Genomic DNA, 17,063 nt, shown 5'->3' with positions numbered 1-17,063 from the left:
GCCAGTTTAGATAAAAAGAATAGACCTTAAGAGTTGGAATTTAATTAATTCGAAGAAAGAAAACTAATCTCAAGTTAACTTTGCTTCAATTGGTTAAATTCCAACCAAATCTCAACCTCAACTTCTAGTGTGATTACGGCTTTACGTTGTCGCATTTGCCTAACTTTCATTGAAATCTATTATCATCTTTCCTTTATCCTTATCATATATACCAAATTACTGTAATTAATAATAGTATATACTAATTTCTGTCAATGTATTGGAATTTATTTTAAAACAAAATGTTACAACAAAAAATTTCATTATCAAAGTATAAAACTTTATTACGTTATATTTTTTATTATAATATATAAAAATATAACATTAAGAAACAGAATATCACAATATTTTGTAAAATAAACTAGAATTATGAAACATGAATATTAATTTATAACTTTTCGCTGATTCGCACGGGGAATAAAATGTATATTTAATATTAGAATATATTTTATGTTACTGTTAGCATTAGAATGTACTTTAAGCCATTGTTAGTTTTAAATGCTTTTTTAACATCAATATAAAAATACATTTTTCATATAATCTTTAGATTATAACGATTAACATAAATAAAGCATATGACAAAAGACAACAGTAAAAATTCATTAATTATACATTTTATTTTATGAAATTATATCCCACGAGATTATCTGTATTTTGAAACTTAATACCGTTATCAAAGAGTTATTTATACTTACATTAAGATCGATATATTTGTCAGTAATATACTTATATGAAGACTGATATATTTGAATTAAGAGGAAAAAATTATTAAATCGTAATTATTGTCACTGGGCAAATTATTATTTTTTTTTTTAATAACTACATAACTTTTAGTTTTATACAAAGTAATTAAAAATGCTCCATACACTTTAAAACTTAATTACTTCAACCTATCGAGTCTTTATCTATGAGGTAGAATATAAGTTCAAATGCATCATACATCCCTTCTATCATATTGTAAGAAATGAAAACTTTGATAAAAGAACGATATATAGACAACTAAAGAAAAAGAAAACGAAAACAAATAGTCATCATTGCTCATATACTTTTGCATATAATCCTAGAGAAACGTCGTTAACTATTTGAGTATGAATTGAATCATTAAAATTTAACCTAACAATAATTGTTATTAAAAATTTCAATGAAACATTCGATTCAATTCGGCATCAAAAAAACCTTGATTTGTACCATCACTAATCCCGATAGAATCTGTCATACTTTTTAAATAAAAAAAAAAAAAAAAAATAAAGCATTTAATCTACCATTGTTCTTCCGGTTCTGCTGGTGTAGGAGGTGCATAACCAACATCATCGCATTCACCTCCGTATGCATTCTTGTTCTGCACAGAAAAATAATTCATATTCATGTTTATTAAAAACTCTGACTTGAACTCTTTTTGATTTATGATTTGTAATAATTTTTATTATTCAACAACTATGAATATAATAAAAATGAATGATGTATTAACATGTTCAATTTAAAAAATTTAGACAAGTGACTTACGCCTCTGATATCTTCTCCGCCAAATCTTCTGCCCTTTCCTGGCATAAAGTAGTTTCCGCTTCCTCCACCGCCGCCAGATTCTAACCAATCAGGTATCGGTTGACCAGCTTGTTTTAAAATTTTAATTAAATCTCCAGTGAGAGCCGTGTCAGAATTTGGATCAAAAAATGAAGTTGCTTTTCCTCGATTTCCAACTCTACCAGTTCGTCCAATTCTATGAACATATTCGTCTATCGTTTGTGGCAAATCAAAGTTGATTACGTGCGAAACATTTTTAATATCCAAGCCTCGCGCGGCAACCGCCGTTGCTACCAAAATCGACATTTTTCCTTTCTTAAAATCAGATAGAGCCTCTTCTCGTTCTCTTTGCAATCTATCTCCATGGATACTTGTAGTGGGATAATTGTTCTCCGATAAGAAAGCGGCAATGAAGTCCGTATGTCTTTTCTGTGCAACGAATACTAAAGTACCTTCTATACTACCAAGTTGGTTTTGCTTTTCTATCAGTTCTTTGAGCAATTTTCGCTTATCAGGCTGACCAGATGCTTGGTAAAAGATCTGTTCTACATCAGCGCAAGCACCTCCGACAATCCCAACTGCGAGGAATAAATAATTTCGTAAAAATCTACCAGCGAGTTCTTGTATGTCGTTCGGGAAAGTAGCGGAAAACATAAGCATCTGCCTTTCTTCTGCAGCTACCATTGTTTCATGATCTAGTATCTTTTCAATATCAGGCAGAAAACCCATATCAAGCATTCTGTCAGCCTCATCTAGTACAAAAAAGCGCAAGGAAGAAAGCACAACCTTGCCTCGTCCAATAAAATCCAATAGTCTGCCTGGAGTTGCGACTAGAACGTGGCAACCGTTGAATACTTTATTTGTTTGATGCGAAATTGATGTTCCTCCATAAATCACCTCGACACGTATGATAGAGTTCAAAGAAAATTTCTTGAATTGTGTATAAATTTGTGAAGTAAGTTCGCGTGTAGGCGATATAATAATCGCGTGTGGTTCGCAGGAAGAACCCGTTTTAACTAAATCTCTTTGATTCTCCAACAGCGAGTGTAGAATTGGAAGTACGAATGCCGCAGTTTTGCCCGAGCCTGTTTGCGCACAAGCCATTACGTCGCGGCCGCTCATTATAATCGGAATGGCGTACTTTTGAACTGGAGTAGGCTTTGTATAACCTGATTTTTTAATATTCTCCAACAAAATACTTCTGAGGCCGGATTGGTCAAAAGATTGTATTTGACGAGGTGCACCTTCACCAGTCACTTTTACTTCGATATCGTCATATTTATCGAAGTTTATTCCCATTGTTACTTCATTCCCAAATAAGGAACTTTCATCATTTGGTTGTTCTGGTGGAATATAAATCTCTTTCTTCTTTGGTTCTTCTTTCGATTCATCATCGTTTCCTCTATGTTTCCTATCTTCAAAATCGTTATTATCATCATCGTTATCCCTATTTCTGCCATAACCACCATCTCTTCGACCTCCTCTGCCACCTCTTCCACCTCTATCATCTCTATCTCTCCTAGGTTTCCTATCTTCAAAATCATTATCATCGTTATCCCTATTTCTGCCATAACCACCATCTCTTCCACCTCCTCTTCCGCCTCTTCCACCTCTTCCACCTCTATCATCTCTATCTCTTCTAGGTCTGTCGCTTCTATCGTTTCCATTAAAGCCGTTATCTTCAGTTTCATTGTCATCATCCTGGTTTCGCCGATTACCTTGCCATTTACGATCATTGTCACCTCCTCTATTGTTTCCATAGCGCGGTCCATCACTATCCTGTTGTCTGTTGCGTCCTCCAAATTTATTACTATATTTATTTTCATAATCTTCGTGAGTATTGTCATTATTTTCCTTATAGTTTGATTGTTTGCTATTATTGTAGCCTCCTACACTACAATCTGTGTCGTTGTTGTTGAATAAGAGTGCCCCACGTCCTTTACCATAGCAAGGTGCGCGTCCTTCAAACTGTAAAAATACATTGTCAATATTAATGACTATTTTATCATTATTTTATTTTTGTATGTATTTCTATTGTTTAAAAAATTATTTAAATGATCTTACGGTCATATTTACTGGAGCCTGAGGAAAGTCCGATATGTCATCAACTCCCCACTGTTCTTCAGTCATTTTTACCTATAATAATAAATATTGCATATTAAATGAACATATATCATGTAATGACATTGGAAAATTTTATATAGAAAATTTTTGTGTTTTAATAATATAAATCACTATAAGAATATCTCAATGAGATTACAAGCTGATAAAAGTAATTTAATCTGATACAAAGTATATAATAAAAGGTATAAATTAATGATAATAGCGATATATAAACCTGTGATTGAACTAAAGATAATTGTAATGTGTATGATGAATCAAACTGACAAAAAACAATTTTATTTTTAGATTTATAATCCAAACATTTGATTTTGTTAAAATTTTATTCAACTAACAATACATAAATATTAATATTATAAACAATCACAAGCAACAAGACTTTCTAAATAATTTTTTTTTCTAAATAACAATCAAATAAAAAAATTTAATCTTGTAAAAATGCTTGATAATAAATATTACTCCATATTAATGCTTGAAAAATCGCTATGCTTTTTTGCACACACAAGTTCTTGCTTAGAAATAAGTATTGATGATATAAGAATCTAACGGATGAAGATGATGTAGCAGATTACACAAATAGATAAACTAATGGAACATGAAAATATACATCACAGTAGTTTCTATTTATATATTTCGACAAATCTTAAATATTCTATTCTCATTAATTGTACATATGTTCTTTGTTAACATTCTCTCAATCAGAATTTATATTCCCATGGCTTTGTTTTAGCTTTTAGATATCCCTAAAATTGGCATTACATTTATTTTTGTACAAATTTTTCAAGCATGTCGAATGATTTTAGGATAGAGAAGTTATCGAATCTCAAAAAATTTTCTATCCTTCAGTTAATTAATATATTTGAATAACTTATTATACAAAAGTAATAATAAGATACGTTTGTATCATATAATTTATTCTAACAAGGTTGACTAGTTAAATAATAAAGCTGAAAAGTTAATGACTCTTAATGCCACATGCCGATATACACTGAAAATTTATAGTTCATGTTATATGTATTATAAACTTTCAGTCTACTGGCAGTGAATTTCTGATTGTAAACTTAACAAACTTAATTAATCTAAGTTAATTTTAAATGATTTAATTTTTAACTTTAACTAGTTATTTTTAAAACACTTTAATTTCTTTCCTAAGTTAAAAAATTATCTGTGTAAGAAAACAATTATAAAAGATAAAATACCACATTTCCACATCAAAAAAATATTTTTTTATTATTTCATAAATTTAATTTACAAAATATTTAATTTATTTGATGATCCATGTTATAACTGTTTGAATAATCTATAATTTTATAAAACTATTTCTAATTTAGCGTATATATTACTTTTCACAATTAACTTTTTATTTTAAGTTTATTTTAATTTTAACGTAATTAAATTAATTTTATATGCCATTAATTTTAATTTAATTTAATTAAAAAGAAATATTAACTTGATCACAAACTCACATCATATAAAATTCATATAAAATTATAAATTTCTAAGTTTTTTTTAAAGTTAAATTACTCAGAACAATTATAATGTGGATCATCAAACAAATTTAATAATTTATTTGTAGATTAAATTTATATGAAATAACAAAAAAAATTCATGTGGGAATTTATTTTTCTTTTATGTTTTTCTTTTACATAAATTTTTAACTTGGCAAAAAAAATTAAGAAATTAAAATGTTTCAAAAATAACTAGTTGAAATTAAAAATTAAATTATTTAAAATTAACCAAGTTAAAAGTTATTAACTTTTAATATTTTAACTAGTTACTAAGGAACTCTGCCTACAATAATTAAGTGATTTATAACTGACATGGTAAAGTCTTTCTACATAAGATATAGGAAAAAACAGGGCGCGATAACAAAAGGCAAACAAAAGAGAGTTATGTCCACATGTGCAAGCTGTGACCTGAGTTCTGAATCCATAGTTTCTCAGATCTCAAGATGTTTGTCTGGTGTACTAAGTTTCACCATACGTAAGACGAAGACAGATTGATCTTGAGATATAAGAAACAGGTTTTTGAATTCGAACTTTTGTAGAATAGCCTTGATGTTACCGAATATAAAGACAAATACGAAATATAAGCCAGAAATATACAACAAATTTATAACTTGCACAGTTTATAGCTATAGTTTTTTGATGTTACTAGACAGAACAAATTTATAAACTTTGACTCTCGATTTTGCGTGATCTTTTTTTTTTTCTACAGTTCGTAACAGAACGAATTTCGGAATATTCACAATAGGATAATTGATCAAATAACCTCGCGTGTACGTGGAAAGCTTTCTTACAAGAAACATCGACACGAAAATTGTTCGATTTAGTGAACAGAATAGACAAAAATGATTTCAGTGTAGATACGTCTGTTGCCGGAAAATCCTTCAAAATAATTCTGTGGCTCACGTTTTGTTATTATGACCTAGAACTTCGCGAGTAGAAAAAAAGGTAGAGGCACCGGTTTTCTTGGATAATGCGACGTTAGAACATGTCTGTGTAGTGATCGACGCACTTTGTGCCGGGTCAAATTCTACATTCGCACAGGAAATTAATCGTAAGCAACGCGTATCGCTATCAGTGAAAATGATATCCGGCGTTTAGAGCATGCAAAATCATGGTGCCACCTCACGTGGTGGACGGTCGATAATAAAACAGTATCGCCGGTCTCGACATGGCCGCAACGAGAACGTATCTCGCTGGCTTCTCCACGTACCTCGTGTGTCTCCTAAAACACTTGATCGGAATATTGCCTCGCGTCCTTCCTCTGTCTCCCGGATTACAAGTTAGGCGTCGAATTACTCGTGTCTCTATGCGAACGAAGAACCTGATCGAACGGTCCGGTCCGTTACGTTGTAGTGAACTGCGTCACTCGCTCTGTTCAGCTCTGTGCCGTCGCAGCGCGCTGCTATTCGACGAACCGGCTGAGTAAATGCGCGCATGCGTATGGTTGAGCGTCCTCCCCCCCCCCCTCTGGAGCGTTCCAGCGCCTAGCCGGCAGACCTTTCCATTCTTTTGTTTGTCAATACGCGGCAAACTAAAACGATTTGATCCTTAAGATGGGCGAAATTTACGATTGAAAAAAAAAGGACACCCGCTGAGACACTTTGGAAGAAGATGCCGAAGTGAGTTAGTAAAAAAACCTTGCTCTTTTTCTCGAATGGGTTGTAAAGTCATTTTTTAGAAGAATATTTACCTACGCAGGAACTATGTTAGAATTTTACAAAAAGAATTTATTGATCTTCGAGGTTAGATTTCGGACGCTCAAAACGTAACCGTTATACTCGTGCAGGATTTATTTATAAATATCGTCTTCGATCTTTTAATAAATTAATTGTTAACTGTAGATTATAGATTATACTTCTCTCTCTGAGAGAAGAAAACATACATATATTTTATATATATATATTTTCTTATGTTTTTAAAGAACGTAAAAGCAAAAATTAATACTCGTTCGTTATATAATTGAATTCCGACTACTGATTAAATCTGTTGACAGATTTAATCAGTAGTCGGATAGTCGGTAGTTTGATTTTTGTAAAAATCAAGTTTATTATTGAAATGATACATTCTGATTGTGAGATTCTCAAATGGATATATCGCTTGCTATTTCCGGGTACAAGTGTCTCTTGTTAAATACAGGAAGTTATTTTTCAATAAAAACATACGCACACACACTTGAATTTTTTTTGTTTTAAAAATTTATATAATGGAATCTGCTGAAGCTACATGAGATAATAAATAATATTTCAGTAAATTAACAAATTTTTGTTTCAATAATATGTATTTAAATTTGAGAGGGTTCCAAATATCAGGAATTTGAGATTTCATTCCATGAGACAAAAATTCTGTTCAATCGAGATCGTTCACTTTAACTTTCAAACGAAAAATTAAGCAGATCACTAGGCGAAAAGATAATCGAATCAAAACTTGAAACAGTTTTTCAGTTAACACTCTTATAATAAAATTATATACGAAAGAATTTTTCGTTATATTTTACCACCAAGTACGCTACAGATTTTATGTTTCGTGATAAGTTAAAGACAATTTGACAACTTATCTAATGTTACGTAAAGATAGAAATTTTAGAAATATACAAAAGATATTTTATAAACTATTTAATAAAAATTACCATGCAGCTTTGTAAAATATTCTAAGGCAAAATTTTTACAATTTGAGACAAATTTTTTCATAGAATGATATATAATTATTAATTATATATAAAATTTGTCTTTAATAATTAAATATTTCTTTGTATATAATAATTGTGTATTTAATGTTACATATATCTTTTGAAAGATATGTTTATCCTAGTAGAATTCAAACCTCTGGATTATAAGTTTTCTGTCTTACGTGTTCACTGTTTCTTCTATTAACAAATATTATTATAACGTATTTACAGCGCGCTGATCAATTTAGCATGCTGCATGATAAGATTATCATAAGCGAATAAATCAGATTGAAAATATCATTCTGCGCTGTATGCTCACTGTTTCTTCTATTGATAAATATTATAACGTATACTTACGGCGCGCCGATCAATTACCATGCTGCATGATAAGATTATCATGAGCGACTAAGTTAGATTGAAAATATCATTTTGCATTGTAAAATTTATATAAGATATTGTATGTGTTTTTTGCTACTTGTCATTTATTCTATTTAAAACAATGAAGAATCATAAACTGTTTAACACATTTTTAAATCATTGAAATTTAATTATATTTAGTTTAGTAAAAATAATTAAACATTATATGATTTACTGTTAAAATATAAAATTATATGTACTAAATATTAATAAATCAGACAAAATTACATAAAATTCTTTCGATATAAATTAAATTTTAATTGAAGCAAATGAAAGTAAATTTTATGAGAAAATTCTCTCCATGTATGCATCGATATTATCTTATTCGCCTACAAATGAGGAAAAATGACACTTGACATTTGCTCTTTATGTACAAATAATTAGAATTGCGAATACTTCATTATTATACAAATCATTGCTTTCGAATTATGCTTGTATGAAACTTTATTGATTTGTAGTAATGATATTAACCCGTGTTTAAAGCTAAATATACTGTTTTTTTTTTATTCAACACGTCAAAATTATTTTTCAAATTAAAATCAGATATATTTTTTACTCAAATTTTTTAACTGTTTTTAAACGCAGCTATAAAAATATGTAATAAGACGGAATAAAATTATAAAATATTATATTGATTTATTTAGATTGATTTATTTAGATTTTACTAACGAATCTTCAAAAAATAATTATATCTAAACCATGTATTTTGTATTTTTGACTTTGATATTGCCTACATTTTGTACAATTTCGGGTCAGATTTATATTAACATGTATTACCCAAACTTCGAAAGTGAAATATAAGAAAAAATAATAGCATCTTGTTAATGTCCTCAGTGGTTGGAATTGTAAAGGACACTCGTGAAAGCGTACTGTTACAATGAAGAGAAAGAAAAAGTGACATAAAGCAGAACACGTTTTCTTCGCTAACAGACTGTGTAGCTACATGATAGTCGAGAGATAATATTATTTTAGTCTTCATACGTGTTTACGTAATGCGTCCGCGGAACACAATTTTCTGAATTTCTCGGGAGAAAAAGCAACATTAAAAAAATGAAGGAATCTAAATATTTCTAATAATTATTTCCAATTTTTAATATTTTAATAATATTAATATTATTATTTACCAGGGTTGGGTAATAACTAATTAAAAAGTTAAAAGTTACTCAATATAGTTAATTACTTTTTTAGCTTAATTAATTTTAAATGAGTAGATTCTTAACTTCAACTATTTATTTTTAAAATACACAAACATTAATTTATTAATTTTTTTTCCTAAGAGAGTTAAAAATTTTTATATATAAAAAAAATCTAAAAAAAATATATTCTCATATAAACAAAAATATTTTTTTGTTTATATAAACTTAATTTACAAATAAAATATTAAATTTAGTCAATGATCCATATTGTAACAGTTTTCTTATTTGTAATATAACTTTAAAAAATGACATTCTAAATTAATTTAATAGATACAATGCTCTCGAAATTAACTTTAACTTAATTTTATTTTAATTTGAACTTTTAATTGAGTTAGTTTTTATTTCTATAACTTTTAATTAAATTAATTTTATTAGCTATTTTATTAACTATTACTTTTTAACTTAATTTAGTTAAAAAAATCTATTAATTTACTCAATATTGTTACTTATAATTACTTATTATATATAATTATTTTTTCATTATAAGTGTGTACGTATGTTTATACAAAAGAATGAAATTTGTTGCACAAATACGATATTTAGAGATAGGCTTATCTGAAGATTTGTATATTTTAATTCTTTGTATTGTTTTAACGTACGGCAGATCAGAACAACGCGAATATTTTTGTCTTGATTGTTTTAACTTCACGTTGAGGTGTAAAAGGTTCCCTATCGCACACGCGCAACTGACACTAATCTATAAACGCTGAGTCACTCCATATCGCCACGAGTTTCGTGTTATTCTCAAAGCACCTTTGTTCATGACACGAATATAAACGCGATAAAAGATCAAATCAACAATATGGAAAACTGTCCGTATTACGCATTTAAAGCGCGTTTCTGAATTTCATGCAAATACAAATCTAAAATCGACTTATTATCGATATGCTAAATTTAATATTGATACATCTATGAAAAATTCATTGTACGATAAGCTTATAATTATTGCAATTATTTAATTTTTTTCATTCGTCATATTGTTTTCTCGATAAGAAATTTTTTAATTGTTGATTTCAATCAATTCTCTTAATTAATTTTAATTTGCATCTTTCACAAGAAGAAACATGATAAACACACACACACACACACACACACACACACACACACACACACACACACACACACACATGGAGGTTTGAATTCATATCTGAAAATTTTGTTGCTCGTTGTATAGATGATGGTAACGTTATAAATATCTAAAATGCAATGTAACAAATACGCAATAGATATTTTCTTCATGCACTGGCCTATGTTAAATTTAATGTTGCATGTGTTGATAATGATGCAATTACTGTGACACCGATTTCTTACATTTCCATACAATGGTAGTCAAACTTGTAAGAGGCGCTTCATCATTTTTCCTTCCTGTGGCAATGCCCTCATGTCATGAAATCCATGAACTGTTATTCTTAAATACTTATTATAACGATCCTCTATGTTTAATCATTGTCTTTCACGCGTTCGCTTCAATCATTCTGCGTCTCCCGACCTTCCTTACTCTTAATCAGTTTTATAAATTTATTCTCAATAGACAATTTCAATATTGACAATGTATTGGTAAAACATCATTTGAGGTCTCCTTGATAATCGCATCGCAAGCGCTACGTGCCTCGACCCGGGTTGTGAAAAAAAAAAAATAGATAATCGCGACGGCGAGCTACATCAACGGTACGAACGAGTTGCGATATTCTCGTTCGTATTTTCGCGTTATCAAGACTTACGCCGTCATTCGCCACGAGGATGCCATACGTTAAGCGTGTGTGCGGGTGATACGCACAGCCGTCCAACGTACGCGCGAGATACCTAGAAGTGTAGGTGTCTCGGCGCAAGTAAAGGAAAGAGGAAGAAGAGAAACGTATCGTCGCCGTGCGGAGCGATAGGATAGGGGCCCCAGTTTCCAGTAACGTGCCGTCGTCCGAAGTTTCGCGACACGCGCGCGCGACAACGCTGTCGGGAAACCCGACGTTCGATTATTATCATCTTCGTCGTCGCCGCGCGCTGCATCCTCGCGGTAGAAACGTTTGAATGGTGTAGAGTTGTATAGAGAGTGGTGCGTGCGAACACGTGGACTCTTCTCGCGCGTCCCGACCGCGCTGCACATCGGGGTATATTCGATAAGCTGAAGGAATTATAAAGAATTACGCATTTGTTTCCGATTCGTTCGTCTTAATTTGCTATCTAATTAATCACGCGAATTATCGCTTATTAACGCAACATTTTGTATTGCATACGAAAAGAAAGAAGGCGTGATAGAGGCTTCGTTTGATGGTGACTAGGCACGGCTCTAGAGAGGGTCGGCCACATTCAGGTACATTTATCTTTCAGCGCGGCGAACGCTCTCAAAGACACGCCACATCCTGCGATTTGCCGCACGCGTTTTCACGGAAAAGGGTCATGCGTTGCGAGAACCGAGATCTCGGGTCAAGCGAACGGATACGTTTGCGGGAATCAAATTTCCAATCAGCGGCGCATAGCACACAGTTCGTTTGAAACCGTTGCGCGCAGATAGGCACGCGAATATTGGATACAGCGATACCGTTTGGAATTCGGATCGGCGCGAGCGTTTGCGTTCTCTCTCTCGAAAAAAAAAAAAAAAACAACCGCGTGACAATTGTGACGAATAATGTAGAATACATCGGATGACAGAAGCGGTATTGCACAAAATATGATTTCCATTTGGCGTGATTTATCACTATTTTAAACGCCTCCAACGTTTCACGCGTCTCCATCGGATCGTGCGCAATACGAGCCACGTGACCGCCTCGACTATGGATGCAATAAATTTTACGACCTTCAACTACACGTTTTTCTTGGAATATTTGCGCGAGTGAGCAATAGAGCGTATCAAAAATAAAATTAACAGGTCTTTTATGTAACACAAAGGAAATAGCGATATAATTTTCGAAATGTGATTCCGGAAATGCAATCCATTCTTCCGCACGTGCAACTGCTTGCTTCTTGATAAAGTAAGACCTTTGATTTTCGAATAAAATTTTCAACGTCTTTTGATCGCTTGTGACTCAAAGTCCATGTGCATCGAATAGATTCAAAGTAAATAAAATTAGGAAATTTGTTTAATATTAACACTTCAAATAAACTATATACTTAAAATAAATACACTTATGAAAGTTGTGTGAATAACATTTTTATTTTTATTTAATAACGTATTTTATAGTTTATTTATTCTATTGGTTATTAAAAATCAATTTTTACAACATTAAAAATCTCAATTTCTTGTGTTGTATTTAAGATGATTTATACAAAATTTTATTGTGATTGCTTAGTTATTTTGTAAATAAATAAATTTTATTTATTTTGCAGAAATGATCTCTGCGCATCGCAATGAAATTTTATATAAATCATCTTGAATATTTCAAATGTTTAAATAAATAGATTTTTTTTATTATTTTTTATTTCATCATTTCATTATTAATTACATTTTCATTAGAGCACATGTCTACTTACTGAAATAATTTTTTATCCAGATAGAAAATCGCCGTCAAATTTGTTCTGTTATTTTCAAATGCAACGTAAAACAATGTGTAATTTTTTTTATAACATTCTTAATGTTTTGCGTAATGTCTTATACGTCCACCAACTTTCCATGGTCCAACCGGGGATTTAAGGATTTAGACAAATTTGCAATTTTGAATTATTCTGCTTCAAATTCAGACAATAAAAACAGTGAAAAACGTATCGGGTGAAACAATTGTGAAATCGTATTCTGGAATATTGGAAGAGTGTATTAGAATTTTTTCACATTTTTTAGAGCTCAAAAACCCTTTCAAAAACTATCAGACACCGGTTGGACTAGGAAAGCAGCAAACAAACGTTGAATCACGCAGGATTAATTCATCTCGCTGCGTTTGGAGCTTCGAGAGAATTCGCGAGATCTTTAGAACACCTTGTACACGAACTATGACTAATCGCGTAGTCACACGGATCGGGCGATCACACGGGCCGCACTTGCACACATCTCTCCATGACGCTCGACGGACGGGATTTTTTCGGCACGATGACGACAGCGTAATTTCACGTCATTTGTGCTATTTGCGAACAGCTAGGAATCCGTGAGGCCATGTTTTTGAAAAATAATTCATAACTATTCGCTTCCCTGTTCTCGTGTATACGGTTTACGAACGTTCGATTAAACGAATAAACATTATGCGGGAAAAACAAAGCTACGGCGAACGTGTGTCGCCGTTCGTAAATATTCATGGCACATGAATCGGCAACTTTGGAGCAATATCGCAACCGATCGGCGTTAAATCTACACGTCTCTCGTATATGCGCTAACACGCTCACATGTAGCCGTATGGTGATCAGATTTTTAAATTGCGGAAGAGAATGCTAGTGGTGTTTGAGTCACCTCGCGTAGGAAAAAAAAGTCGTTGCGGTAAATGAACAAATCCATCTAAAAGCATTTTCATGAATACGCGAAGGATAAATAAAAAGTAAAATTATTTTACCTGAAAGTTGATTAGCGAAACCGTTCTTTTATACGGAGTCTGTTAACGAAGATTTGTGATCGAGATTAAGTGTGCAATCAAAATGCCTGTTGTCTAAAAGCGAGATATTTAGTGCCACATGTGTGCTCTGATACATTTAGGGATGCTATAATGATAACAATGGAAGATACGTGCGTATCCTTGAGAGCGATTTATCGCGCGATTATGTGCGTGAATTTCCAAACGTGACGCTATTTCTTTACAAATCCGAAGAATGGGTCTGGATATCTCCACGGCACTCAATCGTATCAATGGTAAGACTGCCTATTACAGTTTTATCGGGTCCGCCTTATAAACAATTTCGAAACAATTTCAAATGCAATACTATCACGATGATAACTCGTCCGTTTATTGCCAGATGAAAAATTTTATTACCTGTGACTCGATTTTAAAGAGTCGGCGACCAAATAAACTATTTGACATATAAGGTAGCAACAAAACGTGTTAATTTTCGTGTTTTTGTGAACGTCGTGACTGTGCGCATTTTTTCTGAACTGTACAGTATGCAACGTGGCAGTAAGAAATATGCCCAAGGTCAGTCGCAGAATGAAAAGTAAAAGATAAATAACACGGTAGTGTGCTCTAGCACGCTCGGTGTATAACACCACTGTCGACTGTCGTTTCTCAAATATTGGCTGCAATCGCGTTTAATTGCAAACGCACCGCGCGTAGTGAGTGAGAAGGAAAAGACGATGGTACTTCATCGGAACGATTACACGCGTCAGCTGATCCGGAGAGACAGTTACGATACGTCAGTTATGCAAGTTTCTCTCCCACATCAGCGACTCCCAACTTGTGCAGTGTAGCATTTCGCGGATAAAGATAGTCGGCATCCGCTTTTATTTACGTTTTGCAGCAATAACTGATGATAAATTGTTTCGTACGCGGCAAAAACGGCGCGAATTTTGTTTTGAAATACGAATTTCCACGAGATGAGAACAGAGTCAGGCGACAAGAACTTCAAAATTCCTTAGAAGCTACGTTTATCCCGCTTTTACGGTACGGAATTGATTTCACCGTCGCAAGCGTGTTACATACGTAGAAAAGAATTCCGCGAGAGTCGAGACGGATTGGGAACCGCTGTTCTACGCCAACGCGAGGAAAGACAGAAACGCATACGCGTTTTTAACGTAAACCGTGCCCAAGTCTCTTTCTCTTTCTTGCGTATATATGTAAACGCGACTGTTTACCCGGAACATGATTTGCATCATTCACTTAGGCGATGAGTAATGAAGGAGAGAAGCGGCGATTGCAGGCAGTGATCGTTGCAACGGCGCGACGGGGCTCACGCCTGCCTCTCTTCGCGAGCGCGGAACCGAGAGCGCGCACGTGCGCGCACACACGCGTGCACACGTCGCACACGCACAGCCCGTCAAAGTGAGTCATCTCCCTTCTTTCGCTGTTGCATCTCGTCAGCCCCCGATCGTAATAATAGAACGAAATTGATTCATCCGAGGAGCGCCGTCGACGTGTTTCGATCTCATCTTCGCAGGTTGACATTCGGCGCGCATTCGTCGATGATGCGTGCCGCATTATTGATTCGCGCGTACGCACGCACCGCGTGGTATGTACACACGGGGATTTATGGCGACGCTGGTATATCGGTAACGGTTGCATCAATTGTCATCCGCAGCGAAACGCATTAATATCATTGCAACGTCCAATTATTAATCTCGTTTATTGAGCCTGCAGAGCCGAAACGAAAAGAGTACGATAAATGGTAATAAGTGGATACACAATTTTTAATTGCTTGCAACAGTTACGTATCTGTTATAATTGCTTCTCTCGTATTTTTTATCTCCAACGAAGAAATCCAATTGAAAATAATTACTACGATTTGCATTAAAGAGAACGTTGCTACTGTACATATAATAATTTCGGTGAAAATATCGGAGATTATCTTTAGGATTAAAGCAAAGCGAAAGGAGTAGTTTGGAAAGTACGCTTCGGCTCGCTATTTAATGATACCACAGCTAAGTTTTGTATTATTTAATGATAGTGTAGCGTGATAAAATGTAAAATATTCATAATTTTAGCAGCCAGTAAATATTTTGCAGCCAATTACATAAAAAAAAAGCTTTGGTTATGCTCGACGAAGAAACAGTCGAGGGAGAAACAGTGCAACGTTGCTTCGTTGTGGCGTTATCTTGCAATAGAAATTGCAGCTACTCACATTACAGCTGTGAAATCGCGCGTTCAAGAATTCGCCTACCTCGGCATGAGATTCGAGCCGAGCAGCGAGCCGCCATAAAAAAGCAGCCTCTAAATGATTCATTTATACGAAATGTTTGCACTTATGTAATTGATTTATCACGCTATATTTTCCATATGACAAAAAGGGCGATGTGAGCGAAGGAAGCCTATGACGTTATTAATAATAATTTAAATTATTATTTAATCGTGGTTATTGATCCAATTTTCACTTTTGTTTGGAAATTCGCCGAGAAAGAACTTCGCATAATTCTCATGGGTTTTAAACCTTACAATTAATGAAGTTGACTGAAAGTGTAGTTATCATAGTTTTTGACACATAACGATCAAAAGTCTCCATGGACTTTTTTGCTACAGCCATTTGAAATGTTGCATTTTATTATTCTTATACTAATATTCCATTGACAATATGCTATTTATGTGTACACGCGAGAATGTTTTGTGTGTAAATGTGTGTTTGCTCGAGCTTATGCAAAAGAGTTGGGCCAAATACGCTACTATACGTAACGCTTATGCATTACTTTCATTCATACACTTAGTCTTTCCTTTGCACAAAGCACACATACACAAAATCATATTTACAAATTATTGATTTTGCGTAGGCGTGTAAGTATGCACGCGTGCGTATTTAGACAAGTGAAAATAAATATGTATTACTTGTTGTTTCTCATCAGTTTTAAGAGCTACTTAATAGTAGCATATTTGTTTCCCCTTCTTTTTTTCCGTCTTGCACACGACTGTCACGACATACACGTGCAAAACAGCACAATATATTTATATCAATATTTATAAATATTTATTAATATTTAAAAAATATAAATAAATATTTTTATGATATAGTAAATTTTTGTGGTCTGTTTAATTTAAGATAAAAAAT

General features: G+C 33.0%; 2 protein-coding genes across 8 annotated transcripts in view; one reads left to right on the top strand and one right to left on the bottom strand.

The window, feature by feature from the left end:
- LOC105193215 (segmentation protein cap'n'collar) overlaps window positions 1-17,063 on the top strand; it is a 112,206-nt gene that overhangs the window by 79,108 nt on the left and 16,035 nt on the right. The gene's annotated exons all lie outside the window — the stretch shown is intronic.
- Window positions 642-6,599, bottom strand: LOC105193214 (ATP-dependent RNA helicase vasa). The gene is made up of 4 exons (XM_011157581.3): window positions 6,400-6,599; window positions 3,625-3,696; window positions 1,543-3,528; window positions 642-1,378 (listed from the first exon to the last, which is right to left on the bottom strand). Exons 2-4 carry the CDS (start codon window positions 3,688-3,690, stop codon window positions 1,298-1,300), a joined length of 2,133 nt encoding a protein of 710 aa, XP_011155883.1. The 5' UTR covers window positions 3,691-3,696; window positions 6,400-6,599; the 3' UTR covers window positions 642-1,297.

The sequence above is a fragment of the Solenopsis invicta genome, chromosome 16 (assembly GCF_016802725.1).
Source record: "Solenopsis invicta isolate M01_SB chromosome 16, UNIL_Sinv_3.0, whole genome shotgun sequence".
NCBI classification, from domain to species: domain Eukaryota; kingdom Metazoa; phylum Arthropoda; class Insecta; order Hymenoptera; family Formicidae; genus Solenopsis; species Solenopsis invicta.
The sequence above is the reverse complement of the archived record's forward strand: the minus strand, read 5'-3'. Positions and strand labels throughout refer to the sequence as shown.

Coding starts and splice junctions, on each gene's coding strand:
- LOC105193214 (XM_011157581.3), bottom strand. CDS start 3,690: ATGACTGAAGAACAGTGGGGAGTTGATGACATATCGGACTTTCCTCAG. Junction 3,529..3,624: donor AGGCTCCAGTAAATATGACC/GTAAGATCATTT, acceptor GTATTTTTACAG/TTTGAAGGACGCGCACCTTG. Junction 1,379..1,542: donor GCGGAGAAGATATCAGAGGC/GTAAGTCACTTG, acceptor TTTTCTGTGCAG/AACAAGAATGCATACGGAGG.